The 17,319-nt window shown below is 32.0% G+C and overlaps 1 protein-coding gene across 1 annotated transcript; it reads left to right on the plus strand.

The window, feature by feature from the left end:
- Positions 1–12,650: 12,650 nt before the first annotated feature.
- On the plus strand, positions 12,651–14,659 carry LOC110096046 (transcription factor MYB92-like). The gene is made up of 3 exons (XM_020821813.2): positions 12,651–12,991; positions 13,621–14,313; positions 14,411–14,659. The coding sequence occupies exons 1-3, from the start codon at positions 12,726–12,728 to the stop codon at positions 14,424–14,426; spliced, it is 975 nt and encodes a 324-aa protein (XP_020677472.1). The 5' UTR covers positions 12,651–12,725; the 3' UTR covers positions 14,427–14,659.
- The last annotated feature ends 2,660 nt before the right edge of the window (positions 14,660–17,319 follow it).

The raw sequence follows: 17,319 nt of genomic DNA on the forward strand, positions 1-17,319 counted from the left end.
TCTAATGAGAATGTTTTATATATAAAAGAAAAAGATGAAGATATTTTGTTAGTTGCTTTGTATATAGATGTTTTTGTTTAATAAAAAAGTAATGATCAAATATTTATTGAGCTCAAGTTAATCATGACTCTTGAGATTTTAAGATCACATATATGTCATCTTTATCAACTTGAAAGTAAAGCAAGTGAAATATATTTGTCACAAGAAGTTTATTCAAATAAAGTTCTCCAAAAATTCAAGATGAATAATTACAAACCAATTAATACCTCATTAATTGTGGAATCAATCAAGATATTAAACTATGATGATTTCAATAAAGAGCTCCACCAAGATAGATGTCTATTATCACCACTAATGTCAATGTCCACCGTTTCTATTAAGGTTGACGCCTATTGTCATCATTAACAAGGTCAAAGCTCGTCATTGCTATTAAGACTGTTGCACATTGTCATTAATAAGGCAAACACCATGAACACACATGCATGCCATCAACGATAATGCCCATGTAGTTTAGGCGCTGGGGATTAGTTTTGAAAAGGTATCAATGGTCCAATGCTTTAGCTGACGTCTCTTGAATAACCACACCTATGGTTTGATTCCCAGAAAGACTTGCTCGTAGGCTACAAATCAGACCAATCTTCTTGATCGGTAGAATAAGCATTGACAGTCGAAATGAATTCAAGACAAGCGCTTTTGCTATCCTTTCCAACCCCCCACTTGACCATCACCACTTCATAGGCACATGTTATATCTATCAAGGTTGATACTTGCCTTCTTGGTCGTTAGTCCCTCTTTCAATAAGGAGAATGACATAGTAGACCATTAATGATGTATGGATGATAACTCAAATGCCTCAATGCTCCTATGTTTACTTGTAAGGCAATCTTTCTTTGTTTATGTCTACTATATTATATCAACGTGTTCTCTAATTACACAAATAGACATCTCTTGTAACATATGACTCACATAATAAAAACATTCAAATAGGATATGTCAACTCAAATTTTTCTTTCAACTCGAGTTTTTCAAATTAAAAAAAAAAAAGAGAAAAAAAGTGTGAATATATCATAGCCAAATTAAAAAAATATATATCATTGACAATAAAGCTGATACCTAGCCTAACATAAAAAAGGCTGGTGTCCAACATACACGACAAGGTCAATGCCTATTATCTTCATCAAGCTCTACATCCCCCGACCCCCGTCATCACCAACATCAACTCTCATAGTTGCCAAAAAGGTTTAAGATTAATGCATGCCATTACCATTAAGTTTGATGTATACCATCATCACCCAAGTCAACATTAACATAAACACATATTGTTGATGCCCACCATTAATACTACGGTAGACGCCACTATTGATACTAAAATAGGGCTTCATTGTCATGAACAATGTCTGATGGTCGTCATCACATCAATATTGTTCGTGATAAGGCAGATGCTTATCATTGACATAAACACCCATGCATGCCATCAAGTCTAATGTCCATGCATACCATCATCCCTTTCAGACACTCATAGTCTCTATTAAGACTGATGCCTGCCTCTTCAATAAAAATAATGAAATTAATAAACTCAGTAAGTCAATAAACTCAATTTCTGTCTCCAAAAAAATTTCAAAAATTAATAATAAAATTCAATTAATATTTCTATTGAAAATTTATTTTCAAACAGAATTTACCATAGATTTTTTGGCATTGTCCATTGGATTTCCATAACAAATCTATTATAAAATAATAACAGAAAATATCCATAGCATAATTTCTTTGTAATTTTTTCAAATTTTTGTAATTTGAAGTGTTAATTCTCTATTCATATTTAGCGAAAATACATTTAACACATAAATATTAACCACCTTTTCAGAAAATATATAAATAAAAATATAAATATAGAACTAAAATGAAATAATATTTTTTTTTCAACTTATGTGACTAAATTTTTTTCTTTTAAGTACTTTACCGAATATTTTAACTAATACCAAATAAGCGTTTTGGAAGGTTAAAAATGTAATAAATTATGTTTTTATTTGGCTCCTAAAAAATAATAAAATTTTACACACTGCTTAATATTTAATTGCGTCTCATACGTCTATGACACGATGGGCTCTGACGTTATATGACGCATTATTGTTGAACGATTTAACAAAAAAATGTATAATAATAATTTGATATTTTTTCTTCAACAACTTTTTAAAGTTATGACACGTAATATTAAAAAAAATAAAAATTATTACGTTATTAATTAAATAATTTTCATTTAGTATTTTTATGGAAACGAATATATTTAACTATTTATATATTTTTTAAAGATAATTAATTAAAATTTGAATATATTTATGTTCATAAAATTTTAATTTTAACATAAAATAAAAAAATGAAGATAATTATAATGATTTTAAAAAATATAATAATAAAATTTAAATATTTATACAAAATATGAAGGCTTATTAGAGAGAGAGAGAGAGAGAGAGAGAGAGAATTATGAAGATAGATAATTTTTGTTTTAAAAATATATGAGTTTTACCATTTCTGATGATTTTATAAATTTTTTGATAAAAATTGAATCAAAATATTCAACACCTACAATTGAAGTTGTGCTCACGCAGACGCAAAGAGCTATTTTGCTCAATATTAGACCATTTCGTTCCTTCATTTAGCCATATTCAAGTCAAATTTTGTCTCTTGAAATTGATATATTAGAGAGAGAGAGAGAGAGAGAGAGAGAGAGAGAGAGAGAGAGAGAGAGAGAGAGAGAGGCAGTAGCTTGGTCTCGCTTGTGGAAGAAGTAAGAGCATGAGGCAAGAAGAATATTTATTTGATATATAATAACAGCTAAAACGGAAAATAAGTTTTTTTTTTTTAATTTGTATCAATACATCATATGGTTAGACAATAAACATAGTTTATTGGCATTGTAATTATCTAGTTAGTTCCTAATAATATTTCATTAATTATAATGCCAGACAAAAATTGCTTACTAATTGGTAGTTAAACACTAATTAAATAGTCTTTTATCACCACCTACAACAAGCTTTTACTTTAAAAAAACCAAATGGGACGTAAGATTTTTCTTTGCTGATGATTATCTAAAGAATATTTCTTAAGATAAGGCAAATGCAATGTTCTTAAAGTAAGCAAATATATTTAAAAAGTATGACATTAAAAAAGTTTTTTTTTTTTTTTTTTAAATTTCAAAATGATCCTGTCTAGGCCAGGGTGCAATCGAATCAAGTTGGCTCACGAGCTGGCTCAAGCTCAACTTAATAAGTGGCAGCTCAAGATCCGAGTTCAAAGAGCTAACATGACAAGCTAGCTTAAGCTAGTCCCGACTTCACTAGTCAGTTCTTGAGTCGACTCATTTAAAAAATATTTATATTATATACACTTAAAATGTATAAACATTCAATAATTTTAGTATAAAGTTAATAAAAAATTTAAAAGTTATGTTGCATCCTGAAACATTCATGTCGGTAGAGAGACAAAAAGTTTAACATTCAAGTTTTATACGAAGATCCTACACACATAAATATAAGAAAGAGGGATGCGAGATTCATAAGAGAAACTAAAATTATTACGTAGAAAATAATGCGAAGGGGAAACCCCATGGAGCCTGACATATATAGTTAAAATGATGATACTAATGTTTATTGTTGATTACAAATGAGGCCCTTTCTTAGGGGGAAGGACTTAGTTCGATGTAATAAATATACATCATATAAAGTACATTATATGGTGGGAGTTGAAATAATCTATTGATATAAGAGTTATTCTCAAGAGAGTTTTAGCCTGTTTGTATGGTTGGTAGGATCAAAGTCAGGCGACGGTGGTCGTAGATATTATAGTTGGTGGATGTCAGGGTTGAAGGGACCATGATCGATGGGGGATAGTGCTTAGAGGGACCTTCATCAGCAGGCGATAGAGGTCGAAGGTACTGTAGTCGACATGCGACGGTGGTTAGAGGGATTGTAGTAGGCGGGCAATAGTAGTCAGAGGGAGGCATTGGTTGAAGGGGCCATCTTTGGCTGGAGACGGAGGTAGGAGGAACTTTAGTTGATGGGCGATCGCGGTAAGATGGACCTTAGTCAACGAGAGACGGAGGTCGGAGGGACCGTAGCTGACGGGAGATGGAGATCGGAGGGACAATAGTTGGTAGGCAATAGAGGTCGGAGGGATCGTATTGGGGTGAAGATGGTAGGAGGGATCGTAATTGGCAGACGATGGTGGTCAAAGGGACCATAATTGGCAGGAAAGGGTGGTTAAAGGGACTGTAGTCAGCGGGCGACAGTGGTTAGAGGGACCATAGTTAGTGGGAGATAAATTTCGGAGGAATCGTAGTTGGCGGGAGATAGAGGTCGGAAGACCGTAGTCAATGGGTGACGAAGGTCAGATGGACCGTAATTGATGGGAAACAGAGGTTGAAGAGATCATAGTCGAAGGGTGACGGAGGTTTGAGTGGACTATAGTACGTGGGCGATGGTGGTCAAAGGGATCGTAATTGGCGGACGATGATAGTTGTAGAGCGACATTAGTTGAAGGGACTATTATTAGAGGGTGATAAAGATTGGAGGGATCATAGTTGGCGGGTGAAGGTGGTTGGAGGGACCATAATTGGTGGGTGACGGAGGTCAGAGGGATCATAACTGGCGGGCGATGGTGCTTGAAGGTCTGATTATGATTGGCGAACGAGCAATTATTCAACGATATTTGGCGATCGAGCGATGATCCGAAGGAGCTTGGCAGCCAGGTGGTGGTCCGATGATGGTTGGGTGGAAGTCTGACTACGATTGTCTACTGAGTGGAAGTCTTGCGATATAAGGTTGGTAGCCGGGCGAAGGTCCGACTGTGGTTCGGTTGGTCGACAAAAGTTTGCCTATGATTGTGCTTGGGTGGAGCTCTATATCTTTAAAGTCTCATAGCTCTCTTCAATCTCTAGTCAAATGATCCTAGCCCCCTTTCATATGAGAAGTGGGGGTCTATTTATAAATTTTTTAGAGTGGTATGCCTCATAAATATGGAGAAGAACTGGGCTAAATTCGGACTGCTCCATCGAATATCCTATGTTGATCTCCTAAATCATAGAGAATTTATTAGGTATTTATGTGCCTAAATAACGTCAGAATTAAACAATATTAGGCTTGTTGAATTCCTTTCGTCGAGCTGCTGGATTTGATTATAAGGATGTCATATTTGAATATTATTTGATAATCCAATTAGTACTTTGAACCTTCCAAATAAGCTTTAGTCCTTTGATTTGAACCCTTTGGGTCCCTTGATTTGAACTTATTTGGGCTTGGATTAAACTGATTTCATTGTTGTTGTGTTCATCTCATTGAGATGTTCAATTTGATTAAAAGTTTGCTGAAATTAGTTTTATGTATGTTTGTATGTTGTCATTTTCTTCTGCATATAGTTCAATTCTAGGTGGTGTATTCTCTCTCATTTTTGGTGATGTCAAAAGGAAGAGAAGATATTTTGGTTACATTTGTTCATATGTTATTTAGTTTTAATTTTTCTTAAATATATATGAATTAGTTAGAGAAATTCTCAATAATTTACATAAAAAATGAAACTTAATACCCTCAAAAGCATCATTTCATAAAAAATTAAATAACTTTTCATAGCACCCTAAGGCTTCGTTTGGGATGGCTTTCTTACTGCTTCTTAAAGCAACTTTCTATTATAAGATTTTAATTTTTGTACTAAAAAATTATTTTTAAAGCAGTAAGAAAGACCTAAATTACATGAGTTCCAATTTCATCTTTAATTCTTTCACTTTGAACATATTGTTTCTCACTTTTTTTTTTTAATTTATTATTCTGAATGAGAATATATATTGCTTCGTTAATCATTTTGTTATCTTATCCTAGCTAGCAAATCACATCCAGTGTGATTAAATTTTAATTATATATTTAATCTTGTTACTTTTTTTCTAAAAGCGTGGAAGCAAACCGTACTCTCAAACGTGATCAATGAGCTTAGCTTCAATAATATTTTAATTATATTTTATAAACTGTTTCTATTATCTCATCACTAACTATATATTTTTAATTGAAGTTATCGTTTGCATTTCAAATAAATATAACTGTTATGATGTGTTCTATTAAAATATTTCATTGTTACTCTGAAATAGTAGTTATTGGTAGTTGCAAAGATTCTTATCATAACGGAATGCCAAAAAAAAAAAATTTTTCTGACTACTCAAATTCTTAACTATCAAGATATTGTCCGCTTTGACATGACAGTCTTACGGTTTCATCCCGTCAGTACAACTTTTCAAGAGTGCTCCAATACCGTTGAAGTTCATAATGAAACTCTGGCTTCGTTTGGGACGATTTTCTTATTGCTTTCAAAAACAACTTTTTAGTACAAAAAATTCTTAAATTAAAAAAAAAAATTGTACTAAAAAGCTGCTTTAGAAAGCAGTAAGAAAGTCATCCAAAACGAAACCTCTAACCGTTTCATCAAAAGAAGTCTCGATAATTAAGCGTTTAACTTCATTCAACTTGAGAGTTTCACATTATTCATGGCTTTGCAATAGCTTCGGACTGCTGAGTGGAAGCCATTAACTGCTACCATTATGGATAAATGTAACAGCGACAGTATTAACTGCTACAATACTAACAGAATAATCAAGATTTTAATAATGGTTGCTTTAACTAACCAGTTTTGTTCCACACGTATCATATATCGTCATAACAATTAAGTTAATTGCAGCTAATTAAACTAATCCGAACCACATGCGCTTATTGATTCTTCTATTCAGATTATTTGATTATATTAGGATTGCTTGTCCAAAGACTTCGAATAGAAACAATATTAGTGGAATCAGCTGTGAAAATAGGCTTTTTTTATGTGGTAGGGAGGCCTTCTAAGGCTTTGTTTGGGACGGCTTTCTTACTGCTTCTTGAAGCGGTTTTCTAGTATAATAATTTTAATTTTTGTACTAGAAAGCAGCTTTATGAAGCATGAAGAAAGCCGTCCCAAACGAAGCCTAAGTCTCTCTCTCTCTCTCTCTCTCTCTCTCTCTCTCTCTCTCTCTCTCTCTCTCTCTCTCTCTCTCTCTCCATGATTTATTGCTTGAAAGCTTATTGTTTATCCAAACACTCATAGAGTTGACGTCAATGAAAGCGATTATACACAACGTTTAGGATGTGGGAGGGGAGGCTTTGAGTCTTTGTGATCCCATAAAACTAGGATGCCTATGTCATGCACCAGTGCAAATAAGTGATTTTTTGAACGTGATTCTATTTATGGTTCATAAAACGAGCTAGGCTTAACCTTCCGGATGTAAGGGGTATTGGTCGGCATGTTTCTAGCTCATCACCATCTCACTGAGGGGCCATATGAAAGTTTTGTTGAAATTTTGGATAAAATGAGAAAAAAAGGGAGGCAAATATAATCACTTTGAGCACCTCATGGAGATGTTTTTAGATTATTATAGTGAGTTTGAAGGCCTTCTTATGGTGAGAATAGACTTATAATAAAGGAATTTAAGGAAAAATTAACAAAAAATCTAGATTAATTTGGTGTTGCACTTGAGGAAAAGCCTAACTATATATATATCTTTGAACTTTAAAAACACTAGGTCAAGTTAAAAAAGGAATGAGTATGAATCATTTTGTGTTTCACCCTAAGGAATTGTGAAGAAGAATGGGTGTAAAAAACACTAAATAGGCTTGGAATAACCTATCTAAAAACCTATCATACATAATTTTTAATCTTGTGTTCCTTACCTATTCTACCTCCACAAAATTTGCTACCCTTTTCAATTGTCCAGCTAAATACAATGACTATGAGGGGGTTACAGGTTGTTACCATTGTCTATGTTGGCTGGGCGTCAATCCTTAAGATAATTTTTGGGCGCTGAGACCCCTTTATGTCAGCATTCTACTCATTCATGGCATTCACATCGGAGTTAGCTACCACTTTAAAAGGCTCTGCTATTTCATTCTCTGTCATCTTCTGGGAAATATGATGACCATGAAAGGGTTATAGGCTGTTTTTGTCACGACCCGACCCGACGGGGACGGATCCCGCCCGAGCCGGATCGCGACAGAACCTTTTTATCCAGGATCTGGCTTTGGAATTTGGTTCTGAACTGAATCTTCCAAAATAATTAACTCAACAGACACACAAACACAGTCGTTCTGGACGATCCTGGAGCAGATTTTTGATATTACAGTTTTCATGGTCTATGTTGGTTGGGTGTCAATCCTTAGGATAATTTTTGGAGGTTGAGACCCCTTTGTATTAGCATTCTCTTCATCCATGCCATTCACATCGGTGCTAGCTACCACATTATGAGGATCTACTTATTTTTCAATCTGTGCCATCTTGTGTAACGCCCCAGAATCAAATATGAAAGAAGAATCTATTTTATCTTCTTAATTAATCAACCAGAACTTTCATAAATCATCAAAATAATAAATTTATATATCAAGTGAAAGCAACTAATAATCATATACATCAAAATATTTCACTTATTTTATTTACCAAAATTTTATATACACTAGTTAGGAGATCACTATAGTTGCTATTCTATCACAAGCTCATGAATACAAATAAGAAAAGAAAATAAACAACAAAATCTAAAAAAAGACTTGAGAATCTATGCCAATCTCAATCTATCTGGTCCTGACCCCTTCACTGACATAGCTTAAATCATTAAAGTTCACATAATGAGTTAAAAAGTCCAACAACAACTTAAACTTACCAAAGCTTTCAAACCAATCCTAGAAGAATCAATATGCATACTAAGTTTAGTCAATAAGATCAGTCTTATCAATGATCTGTTATCATTTGTAAAGCTCATGATAATCAATAATAAAAGTAAGGAAATTATTACACTAAATCTTGGAATCAATAGTAGGCATGAGAATCAAGAAATCAGTAAAACAGTGGTACTATAATCATTCAAGCATCAGTAAAAAGAATTACATGCACACACTTATCAATATTATCAATCTTATCCTCTTACATTCATCTTATCAATTATATATAATTAGTACTTATATCCATTTATATGCTACCTATGTATGCATGTTACTACTTTATCTATCAATAATATTAGTATATGTATGCATCATAATATGGTTTAGCAAGGAAGGGTTTTATTCAATACAAGAAAATCTATATACTATAACTTCAAAAAATTATAACTTTAATTCTACTCAGTGGAATTCAGTGATGTTACTATCAAAATGTCCACACTATTTATATCTATTATATACAAAATTTATATGATAAAAGCTTAATAAATTAGGAAAAAATGTGTTTTTATCGGTTTAGGAGAAAAGAAATATGTCAAACTCAAAATTATTGAAAATTAAAATGAGATTTGGGTTACTTAGAATGAATAATAGAAATCTCTAAACAAAATCATCGAACAAAAAAGCTCTGAATGGCATTTTCTCTCCTCCTCCTCTTCCTTCTTCGGCAAGGCATGCGACTGAAATTCAAAATTTTCATTTAAAAAAATTAAAAAATTTGAGTTATTTCATCTTGTAGCTAAATATGATGACCATGAGGGGGCTCTAGTTTATTTCCATCGTCCATGTTGGTTGGTTGCAAATTCTTTAGGTAATTTTAGGTGTTAGGAAACTTTGTGCCACTATCCTCCTTTATGGTGGTATTCAAAATTGCTGCTAGCTACCTCTTTATGAGACTTCGCCTCTTTTTTCAATCTCTATCGTCTTCGCAAGATTGCTTTGTTAATATCTTAGGATATCCAATTTTTCTTTATATTAGCTCTCATTTCCTCCAAGTTTGGTCGTATCTCCCATACTGTTAATCAATCATATAGATATGCTTCAATTCATTCAAATGTGACCAGGGATGGAACCAACTTTAATTTTCAGGGGTGGGACGTATAAGTAACTGTTCGCGTATATGTCGGGGGTCTAAGGGGGCAGTGCCCCCTGGCGGGGTTCGACCTGCTTGGTCAGGTCGTAGGGTCAAGGGGCAGCTCCCCTGCAGGGGTTTTCGAGGGCGGAACAAATTTTGATTTACTATTTCTCTTTGTATTTGATTCATCATTCCCTAACAATAACACATCTACACAATGTATTTAATTATATTGGTGACAATTGCCTAAAGACCATAGTATTTTAACATTTTTGGGGGGGGGGCGGGGGCAATTACCTAAAAATCCTTGTAATAAAGAGTAAAAATTATCTAAATAAGAGTTTAATGAAAAACAAATTTTTTTTTTTTAGGGGGGTCAATTTCTACGGGTTCTGACCCTGAATGTGACAATCTTAGGGCCCTTTTCATTTGTGGTCCTTCTATTCCTTCTTTAGCGGCTCCTCATTCGATGTGTCCCCCCAAACAGCATTAGTAGTATTGATCCATACACTTTCAAATCCCTTAACTTCATCACAATGGATGCTTTTGATCTATAGGGTGTAGGATCCTTGATTTCCTTAAATATTATGGTCTATTTAATATTGCTTCACCTCCTCCAAAGCACTCAAGCATCTATTTTGGGTAGTGAGAAATTTTCAAAGTTTCCATTTATCATTGATAATAAGGCGCCCTCTCATATTTCTTCTAGAAAACTCTCAATAATTATTTCCCTTAACCTCTCATAAGGGTCGTTTAACTTGGGTGCTCACTAGCACCATTGTGTTCGAATTGGTTGCCACCTTGAACCTATTATTAGTCAGTAAATTCTTAAGTGATATATGATCTCTTCTACAAACCATCAATAAATAACAAAATGGTCATAGCTCTTATGGAGGATCCTAGATTTCCTCACTAAAATTTGAAAGGATGGAATATTATTTACAATATTTTTTTTAATGTTGCTAAATATCGAGAGACTATTCACAACGATTAGAAAATACCCATATTATTATTTTATTGTCTGTTTTTGTGTTCATCTTTCTATTTATTTTTAATTTCTATCGATCTAATACAAAGCCTCGCATCCGCCCCAAATAGCTAGAGTTTGCCTATCATTTCCCCTACTCAAGGGGTCAAACAATTAAGTCATTTTATATTGCTTTCAATAGAAAAATTAGCTCTCCCCCCACAATCACTAACTTGATCATCAAAAACTCTAAATGATGATCAACAAATCACCAAAATATCTACTTCATAGCTCTACAAGCATCAAAATTGTCTTTCACAATGATTAATCTAATCTAACAACAAATGATTAACAAAAAAATATAATTAAAAACCCCTAATTACATGATTAACAGTACTGTTAAGCCCTCAAAATTTGCTAGAACCCTAATCCTAGGAGACATGATGGTGCTGATGATAGGGGCTTTCTTGCTGTTGTGGAAAACCCTGTTGACCTATCATAGTCTGCCACACCGCAGTGTGTTAACCTAATCCTCCCTTATTTTCCTTGCTTAATTACGTGCAATCCCCTCAACTGAGACATAACTTTAAGGATTTGGCTTACACAACTATGGGACAAATATGTAATTAAGGTATATAACATTAGTAATTAACCACTAAGCTAATTAATTAATTAACGTCGTCGCTGTAATAATGCTTGATTTGACTATAGTTTTCCCTCAATAAGTGACATGAAAATTAATTAGAGAGAGAATTTATCTTATGGGTGTAACTAAGGTTTCGTTTGGAATAGCTTTCTTAATGCTTCTTAAAACCGCTTTCTAGTACAAAATTAAATTTTTTGTACTAAAAAATTGTTTTAAGAAACATTAATAAAGTCGTCACAAATGAAGCCTAAGTAGAGTTAGCTTGAGCTTGGCTCAATCAATGACTCACGAGCTAAGCTTTGTGAGCTAATGAGCCAAGTTTGAGCTAGCCTGACTCGGCTCATTAGCTAACGAGCTAACTAGTTTAAATATAGAAAAAATATATTATAATTCAGAGGTTCAAATATAATTCGATTAAAAACATTTAAAAATTATATCTTACTTTCTTATATTAAATGATTTTTTATTATATATCTTTTAATTTCACATTCTTTCTATAAACTTTTTATAATAGTTACTTGAATCATAATAGTTTTTTTTTTCTTTTTTTAATAATTTTTTATAATAACTACTTGTAAAAATTAATATTTATTTCAAATAAATAAAATAAACAAAGAATTAAATTAAATCATTTTTTAAAACAAAATTTTCTATTTGTATTTAAATCAATATATATGTCTATGTGTCTATGTATAAGTCTTCATACACTAGAATAGTATGAATATTATTCATATATGACCAATTTAGATCTAGAGTACCACATTACCTCAAACCCTTCAACTATACAAAATGGGTCCAATATATTCTCTCTTTTTGTAATTGTGATATAAAATTGATGGCAATTTAGTCAATCGATTTTACAAAATTGATCCGAATTTAGTCTTTAAGGAATTATTTTGGATCAATTTTGTATAGTCGGAAGAGCAAATTAGACTAACATTATATTCTGTGATTAAAATGATCATATATGAATTGTGAAGGGACTATTTTGAAATTTATCTCTTATAAAATTATAAATAAGATGTACGACAAAGTAAGGATTTTAAAATCATTTTTATATAAAATTAAATTGTTATTAAAAAAAGGAACGCAGGAAGAAGCCAATGGAGCCATAGACCTCTATAAAACCATTGAAACCTCTCTACTCCCTTAAAGCAAACAAACTCCTCTCTATCTCCTCAGACTAATTCAAAAGTTCTGCTTACAGAAAGAGGAACTCATACCAATATTACTGATCTTTCTCTCCTCTCTTTCCGCAGCTGAGAGAAAATGGTGAGGTCTCCTTGCCGCGAAGAAACAGGCTTGAAGAAAGGTCCATGGACGCCAGAAGAAGACCAGAAGCTCATCGACTACATTCAGAAGCAAGGCAGCCATGGAAGCTGGAGACATCTTCCGAGGATCGCCGGACTTAACCGGTGTGGGAAGAGTTGCAGGCTCCGATGGACAAACTATCTCCGGCCTGATATCAAGCGCGGGAAATTCTCAGAGGAGGAGGAGAAGCTTATAATTAATCTCCACTCTATGCTTGGAAATAAGTATGCATTATTTTTTATCTTGTAATATTCAAATTTTGTATATTTCTAAAATTAAATTTACTATAATATTATCTAAATCACAAAAGCAAAAAAATATATTTTTAAGCCATTTTTATTTTTTTTAATTAAATTTGCAACTAGTTGATGTTACCATGTTAGATATGAAAAAAAAAAAAATGATTTGAATGATATTAATGTTATTTTCACCATTATTTTTGTATGATGAAATTCATATAAATGGTGGAGTGAGAAACTTTTTCTTGAGAGAGACACATTAATTAATTTAAATTTTTTGAGAAGCAAAAATTGAATGTTTAGTAATAAAAATAACAAAAAATAATGATATATATATATATATATATAATTTATGGAGGTCATGTGCTCTCACATGTCCTCCTTAAATCTTTCCTTATAAGATAAAATTCTTATAATAATGAATTTGTGATAAAAATTTAGATTGACTATTATTATTTAACATTGCTTATTGAATAAATTATCTTTCTATAAGAACTTTTATAAGAAATTTCTATTAAATTTCTCATAGCAATCTCTGTTTTGAATCAAAATATAAGTTTTTTTTTTTAATGCAAGCTCAAGTTAAATGTTTAATTATTTATTTTGTTATTTAGGTGGTCTTTGATCTCTACCAAGTTACCGGGCCGAACAGATAATGAGATCAAGAATTATTGGAACACGCATCTTAAAAAGAAGCTTCTATTAATGGGCATCGACCCGGTCACCCACCGCCGTAGAACCGATCTCGAGCTCCTTGCCAACTTTCCTAAGCTTCTATCATCTTCTTCTAATAGCTGCAGCCTAATAAATCCTTTAATGGAGAACACCCTTGGGCTTCCAACTGACACAGTGCAGCTAGCTCGAATTCAAATAATGCAAGCCTTGCTTCAAGTTTTACTCAAAGCTTCTTCTTTTTCTTCTTCTTCTTCAAATCCAAATGCTTATTCAAATTTGGTTTTGAACAATCTCTTGAGCTCTTCACTTCCTCCTCTTCAAACCTTCTCTGATAGCTCCAATAGCTCTTCCCTTCCTCCTGGAACTTCAGCTTTTGGAGAATCAGTTCAAACTCCTCCTAGTTACCAAGATTTTGCTGCTCAGAATTCAGAAAATATCAGCAAACAATTACTGTTTTATTCTAACAGTAACAATATGTTAGAACCATCTGAAAACATTTCAGTTGACCAGAAACAAGATCAAATTGATTTGAATGAAACTTCTGCAACTAAGTCTATCAGCACAAGGTCATTGGATGCATTAAATTTGAGTGATCTAGATGATTCGGATCTTAGCTGGAAGGATTTTCTTGAGTAAGTGCTTCAACTATTTACATGAATAGTTTTCTGTTACTTAATTTCAGTAATTTGAGAATGGTTAATTTATAATAGAATTTTCATATTGTTGCAGCCAAATATATTGGTAGAAAGCAACTTAGAAGAGGACTGAGAGCACAGACCGAGGAAAGATCGATCTGTAAATAGGAAGATCGGTTTCAAGCGAGCTTTGTTAGTTCTTATTAATTACCAGCCTGAAACCTCAAAGTAGAATACATGTTTTGTACATAGTAATGTCATTTAGAAAGAAGAAACAGTCATGTGAATGTATAGATTGTATAATTTAATATTTACTAAAAAAAATTATTAATCATTATTGTCTTCTATCTTAGAATGAAATCTTGCTCCATTACTTAGGGGCTATTTGGTTTGAAGAAAAATGAGTGTAAACTATTGAAAATGCAATGGTTCTAAGAATGTTCGTATTTGATTTGATGAAAAAAGAAAATGTAGAATAAAAGTTTCGTGAATTTCTAATTTACTCAACAGTTCATTTCAGATTTATTCAAAATTCACCTAATTATGAATATACGGCATGCTGACTCCGTTGTCGATGTAAGAAACCACCGATTGCCTGCAATTGTTGTCCCTGCTATCATCACCGGTCGCCGGTACCTGCCGTCGACCACTACCACTTGCCACAATCAACCAATAAATGTCACTGTCGGCACACTGCATTCATTTGGTTCAAACCAAACAAAAAAAATATAATCACCAACATTTGTTTTTCACTCATCCAAATATTTCATATACAATATTACATTCATTTTCCAACAAAATCAAAGAGCCCCTTAGGTCTTACTTTTAGTTATTTTTGAGTGTTGGAAATAGTTTGAATGTTATTAATTAGTTTTAGTGAGGAGAAGTTAGCTGAAGGCGAAAAGGACATGCATGGCCTTATTCAAAAGGTTTTACTGTAATAAGAAAAGAATATAAAAGCATAATTTTTGTTACCCGCTAACTTCCAATAATATTTTCTGAAAGTCCAAAGGTCTGTGCTTTTTCTATGCCTGTTTTGAATAAATGAAAAATTTGCAGTGCAGCTTCAGAAAAAATTTTAAGCTGTAGCTTCCAGAAAACATCCAGATACAATGCCACATCCATAATCTAATTAATACATTATAATTAAAGTCATACTATTAGTTACCAATTAGGTTAATGACTCTCATTCCTTTAGCTTCAAGTCATTGACTGCACCAACATAAACCTAACAGCTTCTCATTCTCCCTTTCAGCACACAAACTCTAAAGAGCTCATTTTGGGAGAAGATTTGTTGTAAAAAGGAAAAAAGATGTTCAACGGATTAATGATTGTTATAGAATTTAGATTTAGAAGATGATTTAACCAACTGAAATAGATGATGTTATTATTAAATTAACTAAAATTCATGAGCTACGTTAAAATAGAAATGTGAATACAAGTAATTATATTCCAAAATTTAGTTCTTTCTAAAGCTCTTCCAAGTATAGCTAGAAACAAATTACTCTAAGATATTAATTTTGCGTGGTAGAAACAAATTACAAAAAGATATCTTCTGCAATGGAAATTCGAGTCTTGAGATATTTGAGTTATTATTAGGTGAAAAGAATCAAAATAATCCCTCAACTTTTCTTTGGGAGGAGTCAAAATAATCTCCAACTCTTTTGAGGGATAAATTAGGTCTCTCAACTCATTTAAATGGGATCTTTTGGGTCTTAACATTCAATATTAGAGTTAATGATATTAAATGTAAGGGTATTTTGATAAAATATGATTAAAATTTTTGAAATTAAAATTATTATTATTATTATTAATTTTTTCAAAAAAAAGTTACAATAATTTTTTTAGAAAAATTATAATTACTTAAAAATTATATTTAATAAATATTTAATTAAAAAATGACCAAAATACCTTTACATTTAACACCAGTAACTCCAACATTAGATGTTATGACAGACAATCCCCATATCTACTTTTGAAAATATTTTAGATTCTCTTCCAATATATCTTCTTAAACAAATGATAAACTATAAACCTACTAAAATATCCATAATACTGAAAATAAATTCATCCAAAAAAATCTCATTCATTTCATCAAAATATAAACATGGGATTTACACTACAATACACAGCTACTTACAGAATAGATAAAATAGAAAAATATAATCAATGCTAGCAATGATCGTACAAAAAAATAAAAACAGAGAAATACCTATAAACTCAGATCAAATCTTGAAACCGCTAATCAATTGGCTCATTCCCTTTCCCAGATCTTGAAAATCAAAAGCAAAATCATAGTAAGCTACAACATCTTAGAATGCCACAAACATTGATCAAAATTTTCTTTATTAAATGTTTTCATAATATTTAAAAATAATTAAAAGCAATATAATAAATCACTGTGCTGAGTAAAGTAATACGAGCATAAAAGTTATTTAAACATTTAAATAATAATACTAAGCTATATATCTAATAAACTGGAATTCATATCATAGAACATAACAGAACAGTTTTCAATCCCATGCAAAATATCAAAGGATTCATACCCTTTATGACTCTCTTTGTGCTTATAATACTAGAACATGACTTATAATAATCAGAACAAGGCTTTTTAGCCATCCGAACATGCTTTAATTTATAGGCACTAGATTCCCAGTCATAGACATAATCCTTTGATAGCCTCTTATATTTCCCAATAGACATAATTCGATCATATAAACACATATATCATCACATTGTAACAATTAAAGTAAAGTTAGGCATATTTTATAATGGTAAATCTTTCTATAATAGTAGGTAATAAAAATTCTTATTGAGTAAAAATGCATAATTTCAAAAAATAATCAAATTATCAGAGATTATGTAAAATATCATATTAAAATTTTAATCACACTACAATAATATTTTTCAGAATTTAGGTTATTTTCTATTCAATAAAATCTATATAAAGTCCAAAATACCTAATAATTTTTTTTTAGAAAATATTCAAGATGTTCATAATCT

The sequence above is a fragment of the Dendrobium catenatum genome, unplaced genomic scaffold (assembly GCF_001605985.2).
Source record: "Dendrobium catenatum unplaced genomic scaffold, ASM160598v2 fragScaff_scaffold_1228, whole genome shotgun sequence".
In the NCBI taxonomy this organism is placed as follows: Eukaryota; Viridiplantae; Streptophyta; class Magnoliopsida; order Asparagales; family Orchidaceae; genus Dendrobium; species Dendrobium catenatum.